This window comes from Gorilla gorilla, chromosome 6, assembly GCF_029281585.2.
Source record: "Gorilla gorilla gorilla isolate KB3781 chromosome 6, NHGRI_mGorGor1-v2.1_pri, whole genome shotgun sequence".
Taxonomy (NCBI): Eukaryota; Metazoa; Chordata; class Mammalia; order Primates; family Hominidae; genus Gorilla; species Gorilla gorilla.
The window spans coordinates 13084544-13097460 of record NC_073230.2 but is presented as its reverse complement, the minus strand read 5'-3'; the positions used below and the strand labels follow the sequence as shown (position 1 = coordinate 13097460).

Genomic DNA, 12917 nt, shown 5'->3' with positions numbered 1-12917 from the left:
TCACTGCAAGCTCTGCCTCCCGGGTTCACGCCATTCTCCTGCCTCAGCCTCCCGAGTAGCTGGGACTACAGGCGAACGCCACCACACCTGGCTAATTTGTTTTTGTGTTTTTAGTAGAGACGGGGGTTTCACCGTGTTAGCCAGGATGGTCTCGATCTCCTGACCTCATGATCCACCTGCCTCGGCCTCCCAAAGTGCTGGGATTACAGGCGTAAGCCACCATGCCTGGCCAAGTGAACTTTTTTATTGGATGAATTGAGCCCTCCATGCCAAGCCTGTCCGTAGTGACCAGCAGGACGTCATCTTTGCCGCAAGGAGCACCTTGCATTTGGAAGAGATGTGACGTAATCAGATAATTACAAGACGCCACTAAAAGTGCAGTAACAACGCATAAGCTAAGTGCTGTGGGAGCCCAGTGAGCAAGTGCCAGCTCTTCCCGGGTCATTTGGGTTTCCCAAGCCACTGGTATTTGAAAGGAGAACTGGTGAGTAGGTGTTGCCAGAGGAGAAGAGAGATTCTTAGGCAAAATGTTGTGCCATTGAGGGCATAGGGGGTGTGGGTGCTGGATTCTCTGAGCGCTCTGTCCTGTCCCAGCTCCGTCTACTGTCCTGCTTGCATTCCCTCTACCTGGAACTCTTCTCTACCAGATAGCCTTCAGGCTCAGGCAGAAGTGCCAGCTCTACACAAGCCTTCCCTGACAAACCAGTGTCAGATGGCACCCTCCCTGTTCACACTGCCTGCCACCTACCTGGCTTTAGTTTCCTCTGAGGTACTCACCATCTTCCTCAGAGTATACAGTTATCTGTTTGTGAGTAGACTCTAAGAGGACAAGGGCTTCGTTTTATACCGATCCCTCTCTCTGGCACTGATGGAAGGCTCTCAGTGGCACTGGTGGAAGGGGCAAGGGTGGGAACATGAGAGTGTCTTCATTCCTTTCAGTGCAGAAACTGTCTCTGTTACCTGCATTGCTCTGAACAAAACCGACCCAGAGCAGTTTCAGTGGTGGTGATAATCTCAAGCAATGCCATTACCAAATCTTAATGCCATGATCCTGGCCACCTTTGAGGAGGTAAGTGGCAAGTATTTACAAGTAAGCGTCCAGGGGCTGGTTGAGGGAGTGACTATGGAACACTTTCATGGAGCCTATCTCTGTTTAGGCGGTAATGGAAATCTAAAAATGGACTTCCTTTTGCTATACCGCCAGACATGCAACTGGCCAAAGGTGGCAGGAACAGCTACTTCCTCACACGTGTCCAGTCTGAGATCACCCTGTGATTAGCAGGTTCCTATCATTACCAGTAAGAAAGGGTATCCTCAGGTCTGATTCCATCCCATCCTGCCTCTTACTGAGCCATTCGCAGCTCTCCAGGAAGCAGGCATCCTGCACAGCTGCAGCTGCACGGCAATGCCTTTGATGCCCTAATGCTCACACCCAGATTTGCTGATTGTTCCTCTGTGGTCTTCTCACACAAGATGCCATTGTAACCTCGGCTTGTCTCATAGCCACATGCCCTTGGGTTCTCCAGTAAACGGTGACCTGCTTTTGCTAGCAAACACCATGTGGGCACACAGTGGGACTAGAGTAGAAAGAGCAAGTGGATTTGGGATCAGACAGACTCATGTCTAAAGCTCTATGACCTCGACCAAATTAATTGGACCCCCTGAGCCTTCTTTGTCTCTTACCTTTTTTGTTTTTGTTTTTGTTTGAGCAGAGTCTCATTGTCTCGCCCAGGCTGGAGTACAGTGGCACAATCTCAGCTCACTGCAACCTCTGCCTCCCAGGTTCGAATGATTCTCATGCCTCAGCCTCCCAAGTAGCTGGGATTATAGACTTGCACCACCACGCCTGGCTAATTTTTGTATTTTTTGTAGAGACGAGATGTCACCATGTTGGCCAGGCTGGTCTCAAACTCCTGACCTTAAGTGATCCACCCTACTTGGCCTCCCAAAGTGCTTGGATTACAAGAGTGAACCACCATGTCCAGCCGTATTTACTTTTTTAAAAATGGGAATAATTCTCCAGTACTTCCCTATAGAGTTGCTGTGAAGATTGAGATGTGTATGCAAAGCACCCTTTGTGAAGATGTGTAAGTTTTCAGTCCTAGCAGGTCTCATTTATTTCTTTAACAAAAAACCTAAGCCTACAAGCTGGGCATGGTGTGGCGCACACCTGTAAGTTCAGGCTACTGAGGAGACTGCCATGAGCTATGCTGGCGCCACTGACTGGGCAGTAGAGTGAGACCCCATCCCTTCGAGAAACAGCCTGCAGGGGCTGGGCGCAGTGGTTCATGCCTGTAATCCCAGCACTTTGGGAGGCCGAGGTGGGCAGATCACTTGAGGGCAGGAATTCAAGACCAGCCTGGTCAATGTGGCGAAACCCTGTCTTTACTAAAAATACAAAAATTAGCCGGGCGTGGTGGTGCGTACCTGTAATTCCAGCTACTTGGGAGACTGAGGGCATGAGAATCTTGAACCCTGAAGGCGGAGGTTGCAGTGAGTCGGAATTTACTCCAGCCTGGGTGACAAAGCGAGATGCTGTTTCAAAAAAAAAAAAAAAACCTAAGGCTTCAGGAGCATGGAGCCAGTACTGTGAAAAGCAGGAGTTTTAGACCTCTGTTAAAGATGTTCCCCAGGCCAGGCATGGTGGCTCACATCGGTAATCCCAGCACTTCGGGAGGCCGAAGCTTGCGGATTGCTTGACTCCAGGAGTTTGAGACCAGCCTGGGCAACATGGCAAGACCCCATCTCTACAAAAAATTAGCCAGGCATGGTGGTGCACACCTGTGGTCCCAGCTACTTGGGAGGCTGAGGGGTGGGAGGATCGCTTGAGCCAGGGAGGTCGCGACTGCAGTGAGCCAAGATTGTGCCACTACACTCCAACCTGGGTGACACAGTGAGACACTGTCTCAGTCAATCATTAAAACAGGGCTCCATGCCTGTAATCCCAGCACTTTGGGAGGCCGAGGTGGGTGGATCACGAGGTCAAGAGATCGAGACCATCCTGGCCGACATGGTGAAACCCTGTCTCTACTAAAAATAGAAAAATTAGCCAGGTGTGGTTGCGGGCGCCTGTATTCCCAGCTACTCGAGAGGCTGAGGTGGGAGAATCACTTGAACCCAAGAGGCAGAGCTTGCAGTGAGCCGAGATTGCGCCACTGCACTCTAGCCTGGCGACAAAGCGAGACTCCATCTCAAAAAAAAAAAAAAAAAAAAAAAGAATTTAAAACAGGGCCGGGCTCTGTGGCTCATATTTATAATCCCAACAGTTTGGGAGGCCATGGTGGGCAGATCGCTTGAGCCCAGAAATTTTTTTTTTTTTTTTTTAATTGATCATTCTTGGGTATTTCTCGCAGAGGGGGATTTGGCAGCGTAATCGGACAATAGTGGAGGGAAGGTCAGCAGATAAGTGAACAAAGGTCTCTGGTTTTCCTAGGCAGAGGACCCTGTGGCCTTCCGCAGTGTTTGTGTCCCTGGGTACTTGAGATTAGGGAGTGGTGGTGATTCTTAACGAGCGTGCTGCCTTCAAGCATCTGTTTAACAAAGCACATCTTGCACCACCCTTAATCCATTTAACCCTGAGTGGACACAGCACATGTTTCAGAGAGCACAGGGTTGGGGGTAAGGTCATAGATCAACAGGATCCCAAGGCAGAAGAATTTTTCTTAGTACAGAACAAAATGAAAAGTCTCCCATGTCTACTTCCTTCTACACAGACATGGCAGCCATCCGATTTCTCAATCTCTTCCCCACCTTTCCCCCCTTTCCATTCCACAAAACCGCCATTGTCATCATGGCCCGTTCTCAACGAGCTGTTGGGCACACCTCCCAGACGGGGCGGTGGCCGGGCAGAGGGGGCTCCTCACTTCCCAGCAGGGGCGGCCAGGCAGAGGCACCCCCTCACCTCCCGGACGGGGCGGCTGGCTGGGCGGGGGGCCGACCCCCCCACCTCCCTCCCGGACGGGGCGGCTGGCCGGGCGGGGGCTGACCCCCCACCTCCCTCCCGGATGGGGCGGCTGCCGGGCGGAGATGCTCCTCACTTCCCAGACGGGGTGGCTGCCGGGCGGAGGGGCTCCTCACTTCTCAGACGGGGCGGTTGCCAGGCAGAGACGCTCCTCACCTCCCAGACGGGGTCGCGGCCGGGCAGAGGCGCTCCTCACATCCCAGACGGGGCGGCGGGGCAGAGGCGCTCCCCACATCTCAGACGATGGGCGGCCGGGCAGAGATGCTCCTCACTTCCTAGATGGGATGGCGGCCGGGAAGAGGTGCTCCTCACTTCCTAGATGGGATGGTGGCCGGGAAGAGGCGCTCCTCACTTCCTAGATGGGATGGCGGCCGGGCAGAGGGGCTCCTCACATCCCAGACGTTGGGCGGCCAGGCAGAGACGCTCCTCACTTCCCAGACGGGGTGGCGGCCAGGCAGAGGCTGCAATCTCGGCACTTTGGGAAGCCAAGGCAGGCGGCTGGGAGGGGGGAGGTTGTAGCGAGCCGAGATCACGCCACTGCACTCCAGCCTGGGCACCATTGAGCACTGAGTGAACCAGACTCCGTCTGCAATCCCGGCACCTAGGGAGGCCGAGGCTGGCGGATCACTTGCGGTTAGGAGCTGGAGACCGGCCCGGCCAACACAGCGAAACCCCGTCTCCACCAAAAAAAATACGAAAACCAGTCAGGCGGGGCGGGGCGCGCCTGCAATGGCAGGCTGAGGCAGGAGAATCAGGCAGGGAGGTTGCAGTGAGCCGAGATGGCAGCAGTACAGTCCAGCTTTGGCTCGGCATCAGAGGGAGACCGTGGAAAGAGAGGGAGAAGGAGAGGGAGAGGGAGAGCGAGCCCAGAAATTTGAGAGCACCCTGGGAAACATAGCAATACCTGTCTGTACAAATAAAATAACAAAATTTAGCTGTGGTGGCACGTGTTCGTAGTCCCAGCTACTCGGAAGATAGAGGCGGAAGAATTGCTTGCACCCAGGAGGTCAAGGTTATAGTGAGCTATAATGGCACCACTGCACTCCATCCTGGGCAACAGAGCAAGACCTTGTCTCTAAAAAAAAAAAAAAAAAATTAATGTAATTAAAATACTAAGAATAATAGTAATAAAGTCCCTTTCTGAAGCCATATCAGAAAGTGTGGCTCTCTTATTCTTAACAAAAAAAATACAGGTGTGCTGCTATTGCCCCATCGCAGGTTAGCCTTTCCTGCCCCTGCCAGGCTTGGTGTTGGCACACCTTGTTTCAGGAAGTAAGCTGTGCCCTTATTTATGGAGGACTGTTGAGGAAATCTAAGCAAGAATCAAATCCAGACTCTGAGCCTGTTCCCCTAGAAGTTATTTACTTGGCCTTAGTTTAGAAAGGGGGTGCTGCAAGGTCCTACAACCCCAGCAAACCATCCCTTTAACAATAGCAGCCAGAAGAATCTTTTGAAATGTCAACCAGATGCTTGCATTTCTCACCTGGTCAGCCTAGCTGTCCAAACTCCTCCCTATAGCCTCAGTCCTACTGGGTGACCATGGTCCATTCTCCACTGTCCCCCACTGGGCTCCAGCCATACTGACTTTCTCAGCATGAGACAGACCCTCTCCTGCCCTGAAGCCTTCACCCTTGCTCTTCCCTCTGTACCCACAACTGGCCGACTCCTCCTTTAGGACTCAGCTTAAATGTCGCATCCTCTGACTAGGCCCCTAGTCTCAGTTAACATCTGTGTTTTTCAGTAAAACGTAAATGTCATGAAGATAGAAACTGAGCCTAACTTGTTTATTGCTGTATCTCCAGTGTCTCATACAAATGACAGAAATTCAGCAGATATTCTAAGAGCACATAAGTGAGTGAATAAGTAAGCTGGTCTGGAACTAAACTCGCCTCTGCCTCCCACCCTCACTCAGATCTTATTCTGCACCACTTGATCTAAGTTCATGTTTCCACCAATCTCGCTAGTGTCCTACATCAGAAGCCTAGAAGTCTTTCTAGGCTTCTCTCTCACCCTCATCTCTTTCATAGACTCTTCCAGTTGCTTCTCAACCATCTTTCTGTCTTTGGTCTCAAGCTCACTAATTAATGGAAGTATTCTGAAACATAACTCCGACACATTGCTGCACTCTCCAGGCCTCCTCCATGTCCCTTCAGTATTGAGAGCGGCAGATGTACAATTTTATTGCTTGCCGTATCAGAAAAATTGTACAGAGGACACCCCCAGCGTATGTGTTTATTTGTACGTTACATGTGTGCTACTGTTGTAACATAACATGGCAAAACATACACAGATACAGAAAATTTAAAAGGGTGTAATGAAATAAATCATACTTTAAAATATACTGCTTTATTCAAGTCAGTTAAAAAAATTTTTTTTTTTTTTTTTTTGAGACAGTCTCTCTCTGTCACCCAGACTGGAGTGCAGTAGCTTGATCATAGCTCACTGCAACCTCCACCTCCCAGGCTCAAGAAATCCTTCCACCTCAGCCTCTCAAGTAGCTGAGACTACAGGCACATACCACCACAGCCAGCTATATTTTTGTATTTTTTGTAGAGATGGGGTCTCACTGTGTTTCCCAGGCTGGTCTCAAACTCCTGGGCTTAAGTGATCTGCCCACATCGGCTTCCCAGAGTGCTGAGACTACAGGCATGAGCCGCTGTGCCCGGCCCAAAATAATTTTATTTAATGAGATGAAAACTTTTTGTGCTTATTAAAATAGGAATCTTTTGAACTATGTTTCATTGTTGAAATGTTTGGTTTGAGCATCTGGTTCTGAGGTTCAGATACTTGGCTTTAATGGCTGTCATTGCTGGAAAAGCGTTTCACTAAGACGTAGATCCCAGTAGGAGAAGCACTTTATTGGTTGCATGGAGGTTCTGATTACTCATGGCACTTACTGTAGTCAGTCCCATGAAGATGTCAGCTCCGCAAAGAATCCTTGTCTGACTCACCTCTTTCTCCTCTGCATGCACATGCATGCTCCCCTGCTGTGTGTGCGTGCACGTTACACTGAACCCCCATTATGCTGTGCTTGATTTGCCCCGATATGTAACTCTCTCAGTAGAATGCACTCCTTGAGGGCAAGGACCAAGCCTTATTCGGCTGTTATGTGCATTCTTGACCTAGGAAAAATAGAGGTTCTTGGATTCCCTTAGTGAAAGGAAAGAAAGTTCACTGAATCTACCTGAGCTTTGACTTTGCTGAACTTTATTGATTCTCAGGGGTTGCAGCATAAACTCCTGAGATTTAAGGGGTTCCATCTTAAAATCAGTGTCTTTCTGGACCTTCTGTATGTCATTTGGGCCTACAGGTGGGGAGGACCAGCATCTTTGACAACTAGAAGACACAGATGGCCTGGAAGCCCACGGTCCTGTGGTCCCTGGCTGAGCATTTGCGAATAGTCAAGTGTCTGGGCCTTTTACCTCAAGAGTGCTAGGGATTTATAGTCTCACCATTTTATTTTATTATTTTTTTTTTTAGACAGAATTTCACTCTTGTTGCCCAGGCTGGAGTGCAATGGCGCGATTTCGGCTCACCGCAACCACTACCTCCTGGGTTCAAGCTATTCTCCTGCCTCAGCCTCCTGAGTAGCTGGGATTATAGGCATGCGCCACCACGCCCAGCTAATTTTGTATTTTTAGTAGAGATGGGGTTTCTCCCTGTTGGTCAGGCTGGTCTCGAACTCCCAACCTCAGGTGATCTGCCTGCCTCCACCTCCCAAAGTGCTGGGATTACAGGTGTGAGCCACTGCACCCGGCCCAGTCTCACCATTTTTTGAGGTGACAGAACAGAGAGCTGAAATTTCTGAAGCTACTTCTGGATTGGCAACAGCGTAATGCCCTGTGGCATGTCAGTGACTTCTCTCCCCCTAGAGAGTGAGTTGACAGGTTTCACTGGAGGAACCATTTAAAAGTAAGGGAGCAGTTTGTACTTGGTTCTGCTTCTGAGACAAGGCTGGATAGAAGTCAGCAACTGAAATCTAGCATGCATGGGGACGGACACCTTCCAGGTGGCTTTGCAAGGAAGGCAAGGAAACAAACACAGAACCCGGTGACTTTGGCCTGTGGGCTCAGATTTTCTTTTGGATTCTTTGCCAACAGACCCAAAGGTCTCAAGATTATTATCACACTTGCTGGGCTTGGAGGAGGTGGTGGCCGGATACATTTGTCTACTGGTTCTTGAGAAAGCTGTTTATGTGAAGAAATTTCAGCTCCCATCATGATAGGGTCATCTGGAATTGAATTTAATCTTCTGCTTTATTCATTAATCATTATTCAGGCAGCAGAAAATGAATAAAGGAAGACGGAAGTGCTTTCTTTATATTGCAAAGTGAAGACCTCATGAACAGCCAAAACACCTTAATGTATTTTGAGGACAAAAGGGTATCATAAACTTAACCAGCAACCTCCCTGATGACATGAAGAACGTGGCCTGGCGGCTACTTTTTAACAAACTACCCAACATGCATGCTCCTTCCCCACTGAGAGGGCGGGAGCTGCTTGCCTGCTTATTGTATTTGGGATGATGGTGAACTCTGTGGTTTCCCCCGATTGGAAAGGCACAAGGTGATAGAAAGTGTGGTCCCGCGCGATGGCCACGATACCCTGTTCTTCATGTTTTGAGGTTACTCGTCAAAGCGTACTTTGCCTTCCAAAATGGTCCTTTGGGGCTTTCTTGTAAACCACAGATTGAAGAATGTGGTTATCATGTTAAACATGCAAGAGTCTGGGCGCAGTAGCTCACACCTCTAATCCCAGCACTTTGTTTGTTTGTTTGTGACTGAATCTTGCTCTGCCGCACAGGCTGGAGTGCAGTGGCATGATCTCATCTCAATGCAACCTCCACCTCCTGGGTTCAAGCAATTCTCCTGTCTCAGCTTCCAGAGTAGCTGGGATTACAGAAGCCCACCACCATGCCCAGCTAATTTTTGTATTTTTAGTAGAGATGGGGTTTGACCATGTTGCCCAGGCTGGTCTCACACTCCTGACCTCAGGTAATCCGCTCCCCTCAGCCTTCCAAAGTGCTGGGATTACAGGCATGATCACTGGTAGTCTCAGCTACCCAGGAGGCTGAGGTGGGAGATCGCTTGAGCCCAGGAGGTGGAGGTTGCAGTAAGCCGAGATCACACTACAGCACTCCAGCCAGGGTGACAGAGTGAGACCCTGGCTCAAAAAAAAAACCATTCAAGAGCGTTTCTTCGTAATATGCGTAAGCATTTGCTGAGTTTAGGAGCAAAGCCTAGCTGTGCCTGAGAGGAGAAAATTACAATTTAGTAAAATTTACACTGTTTAGAAGAGAGAGTACATTTTAAAGACACTACACAGAGAGAGCTCCAAATGTTAAACTCCCCAGCCTGGTGTTTGCTTGCCTTATTTTAATTGTGGGTTTCATATCTAGCTACATGGTCTTGTCTTGTCTTTTTTTTTCCCCCCTTTTTTTGAGATGGAATCTTGCTCTGTTGCCCAGGCTGGAGTGCAGTGGCGCGATCTCTGCTCACTGCAACCTCTGCCTCCCAGGTTCAAGCAATTCTCCTGCCTCAGCCTCACAGGGATTGCCTCAGCTGGGATTACAGGCATTTGCCACCACGTCCAGCTAATTTTTGTATTTTTAGTAGAGACGGGGTTTCTCCGTGTTGGCCAGGCTGGTCTCTAACTTCTGACCTCAGGTGATCCCTCCACCTCGGCCTCCCAAAGTGCTACATACACAGTCTTTTCAAAAGACGTTTCAGATATGTTCTCTGGGACCCTCGGGCCCTTCAGTAAGAAGCGCCCTGGCTGAAAACCCACACGTTCACCTACAGAAGAAGCACTGTGACGTAGAGGGTGAGCAGAGCAGAGGGCCTCACAGTGGCCCTCACAGTGGCCCTCACATGCACCTGGCTCCAGCTTGGCCAGGTCATTTTGCCCTGGTGGGCCTGTGCCTCACCTCAGAAATGGGGTTTCTTCCCTTATGAGGAAGACCCATGAATTAATAACGGAATTGCCAGGAATGCTAAAAACTATCTAAATGCCATGTATTGTTTTCAAGCTGTTACTCCTGGAAGGGGCTGGGTTGGCATTGTTTTAGAGGTTAGGAGCCAAACATCAGCTCATCTATTCTCCAGCTGTTGTTTGTCCTCCAGCTTCCTGCAATAGTCAGGCACAGGGTTTGTTTCTTATAAAAATGGGTTTGTGCCGCTGTATGTTTCGGTGGGTAAGAGTTAGACACGCTAATATATATCACCTTTGTTTACTGAATGGGATGTAGGTGGGGGAACAGAGCATATCTGCATCCCTCGGAAGCAGTGCGTTTAAATGTATGTCCCGTCAGCTCCTCTCTGCCCCACCCACCCTAGCCCATTGATTGAGCCTTTTTTTTTTTTTTTTTTTTGAGGCGGAGTATGGCTGTATTTCCCAGGCTAAAGTGCAGTGGTGCCATCTCTGCCCACTGCAGCCTCCACCTGCCAGGTTCAAGTGATTCTCCTGCCTCAGCCTCCCAAGTAGCTGGGATTACAGTCACCAGCTACCACGCCCAACTAATTTTTGTATTTTTATTAGAGGTGGGGTTTCGCCATGTTAGCCAGGCTGGTCTCAAGCTTCTGACCTCAAATGATTTGCCTGCCTTGGCCTCCCAAAGTGCTGGAATTACAGGTGTGAGCCACCATGCCCACCCTGATTGAGGCTTTTTACGACATCCCACCAGAAGGGTCAGGTTCTCAGCTCCCTCAGCAATCTGTTCCATTTTTCTCCCTTTTTAAATTCTTTTTATTAGATAGTACACATATAGTATAAAATTCAGAATGTACCAAAGGGCCAGGCACGGCGACTCATCTCTACACCCACCAGTCTTACTTCCTTCCTTGCTCTCAAGTCAGTCCCCTTTTCTTCCTGTCCTTGCCCACCACCCTTGTCTGGGCCTTCATGGCCTCTCTCCTGAGTGGCTTTACTAGCTTCTGTCTTTTGCACGTTCACTCTTTCCTCCCTCCAATGTTTTCCACCCAGAATGATTTTTTTTAAAAGACATACCTGATCGTGTTACTTCCGTACTTGGCACCTTTTGGTGGCTTCCTAGTGCTCATAGGATAAAGAAAAAACTGCTCATCATGCCCTTCAAGGCCTTGCCTGGTCTGGTGCTTGCAGGCCTCCAGGGCCATGCTCACTCTCTGCAGTCCAGCCATAGGAACTGAACATGCCCGGCTTTGCCTGCCAGAGTCTTCTCTTGCTGCCCATTGTCTGGAGTGTTGATCTGTTTTCGCCACCCTATTCATCGTTGACTTGTCCTTTGGATCTCAGGCCTCACTTCCTCAAGCCTTCACCATCTCCCCAGACTAGATCAGGGCCCCCACTTAAAACTGACAATACTATGTTTTCCTTCACTGTAACCTATTAGGGTTATAATTTCCATTTAATGCCTGTGATCATTGGATTAACATTTTTTTTAATTCTTTTTTTTTTTTTTTTTTTTTTTTTGAGACAGAGTCTTGCTCTGTCACCCAGGCTGGAGTGCAGTGGCGTGATCTCGGCTCACTGCAAGCTCCGCCTCCCGGGTTCACGCCTTTCTCCTGCCTCAGCCTCCCGAGTAGCTGGGACTACAGGCGCCCGCCACCACGCCCAGCTAATTTTTTTTTGTATTTTTAGTAGAGACAGGGTTTCACTGTGTTAGCCAGGATGGTTTCAATCTCCCGACCTCATGACCTCGTGATCCGCCCACCTCGGCCTCCCAAATTGCTGGGATTACAGGTGTGAGCCACCGCGCCTGGCTCTTTAAATTATTCTTACCGATGTGGGATAGTTTCTGGCACATATGAAAGCATTTTATAAACGATGAAGGATCCCAGAATAAAGGTGGTGATTATTTAAGATGCGTGTTTATATATGAAGTGAAACTTTTAAGGGTGACATCCATGCCGATGAGTGATGAGCAGTGGAGGAAAGTCTCCCTTAGGAGCCCCTGGTGAACTGAAGTAGGCCATTCTTCAATCCAGTAGAAGCGAGTTTTGGACGCCAGCTTGTGGGCACAGGGATTTTGCAGAGATTAACGAGATCCAAACAGGCCCTGCCAAGCAGCTCGTGCTACTGTGTTTTAAAAACCCAAGATTACCCAAGATCCGTCTCCTTTGGTTTTTTCAGATGGCCCAGAGCATTTTAGAAAGGCTTATGCAAATTAGGTGATGGGAGCAACACTTCCTATTGATCTAGGGAGAGAAATTTTTCCTTGTGCGTCCTTCTAATGATTCTTACCACTCCCCTCTCCTCCCTCAACTCTTTCTCTTTTTTTTAAGGGACAAGGTCTCACTCTGTTGCCCAGGCTGGTTTCAAACTCCTGGCCTGCCGCAGCCTTCCAAAGTGCTGGTACTACAGGCATCAGCCACCTAGCCCTACCTCCTCTTAACCTTTTCTATTAAAAGATGTCTTTAGAAATATCCCCCCTGAAAAGGAGAGGCATCCTGTGAAAGAATTCAAGCCAAGTAAAGCTCATTTCATATCCCTTTTGTTGAACAGGGACTTCTGTGGTGTCCACTCACCAGGAGTTGTCTTTGTGTCTGTCCTTTATCCCCAGGAAACCTGTAGGAAGTGTCAGGGACTCTGGAAAGAACATAATGGCCTCACCTGTGAAGAGCTGGCTGAAAAAGACGACATCAAGTACCGTACCTCTATGTGAGTAACAGAATTCAGAGGGGCTATGGGCTGATTCTCAACTTCCCCATTAACCTGCTTTTTGGTAGAGAGGGCATACTGTTGTCGGAAGAACACGCTTGAGCCACCCCAGTCTGGAGTGATCTTGGGGAAGTAATCTAACCCTTGAGCCTCTGTTTCCTCATCTCTGCAGCCTCATGGAGTTATTTCAGAAGACAAACTATGAATTCAATAAATGATGGTCCCCCTTTTCCTTATTTTCTAAATAAGCAAGTAACGCGTTTTAATTAACTTAGACTGCACTAGTGTTGCTTATGTCTGTGTTATAGGAAACTGTTGGC

General features: G+C 49.0%; 1 protein-coding gene across 2 annotated transcripts in view; it reads left to right on the top strand.

Annotated features, from left to right (window-relative positions):
* Positions 1 to 12917, top strand: part of RNF216 (ring finger protein 216) — a 164238-nt gene that overhangs the window by 119320 nt on the left and 32001 nt on the right. For both annotated transcript variants that reach the window (XM_031013013.2, XM_031013012.2), the window contains exon 14: positions 12500 to 12597. In XM_031013013.2, the coding sequence (XP_030868873.1) occupies positions 12500 to 12597 (98 nt within the window). The remainder of the gene's footprint in view (positions 1 to 12499; positions 12598 to 12917) is intronic.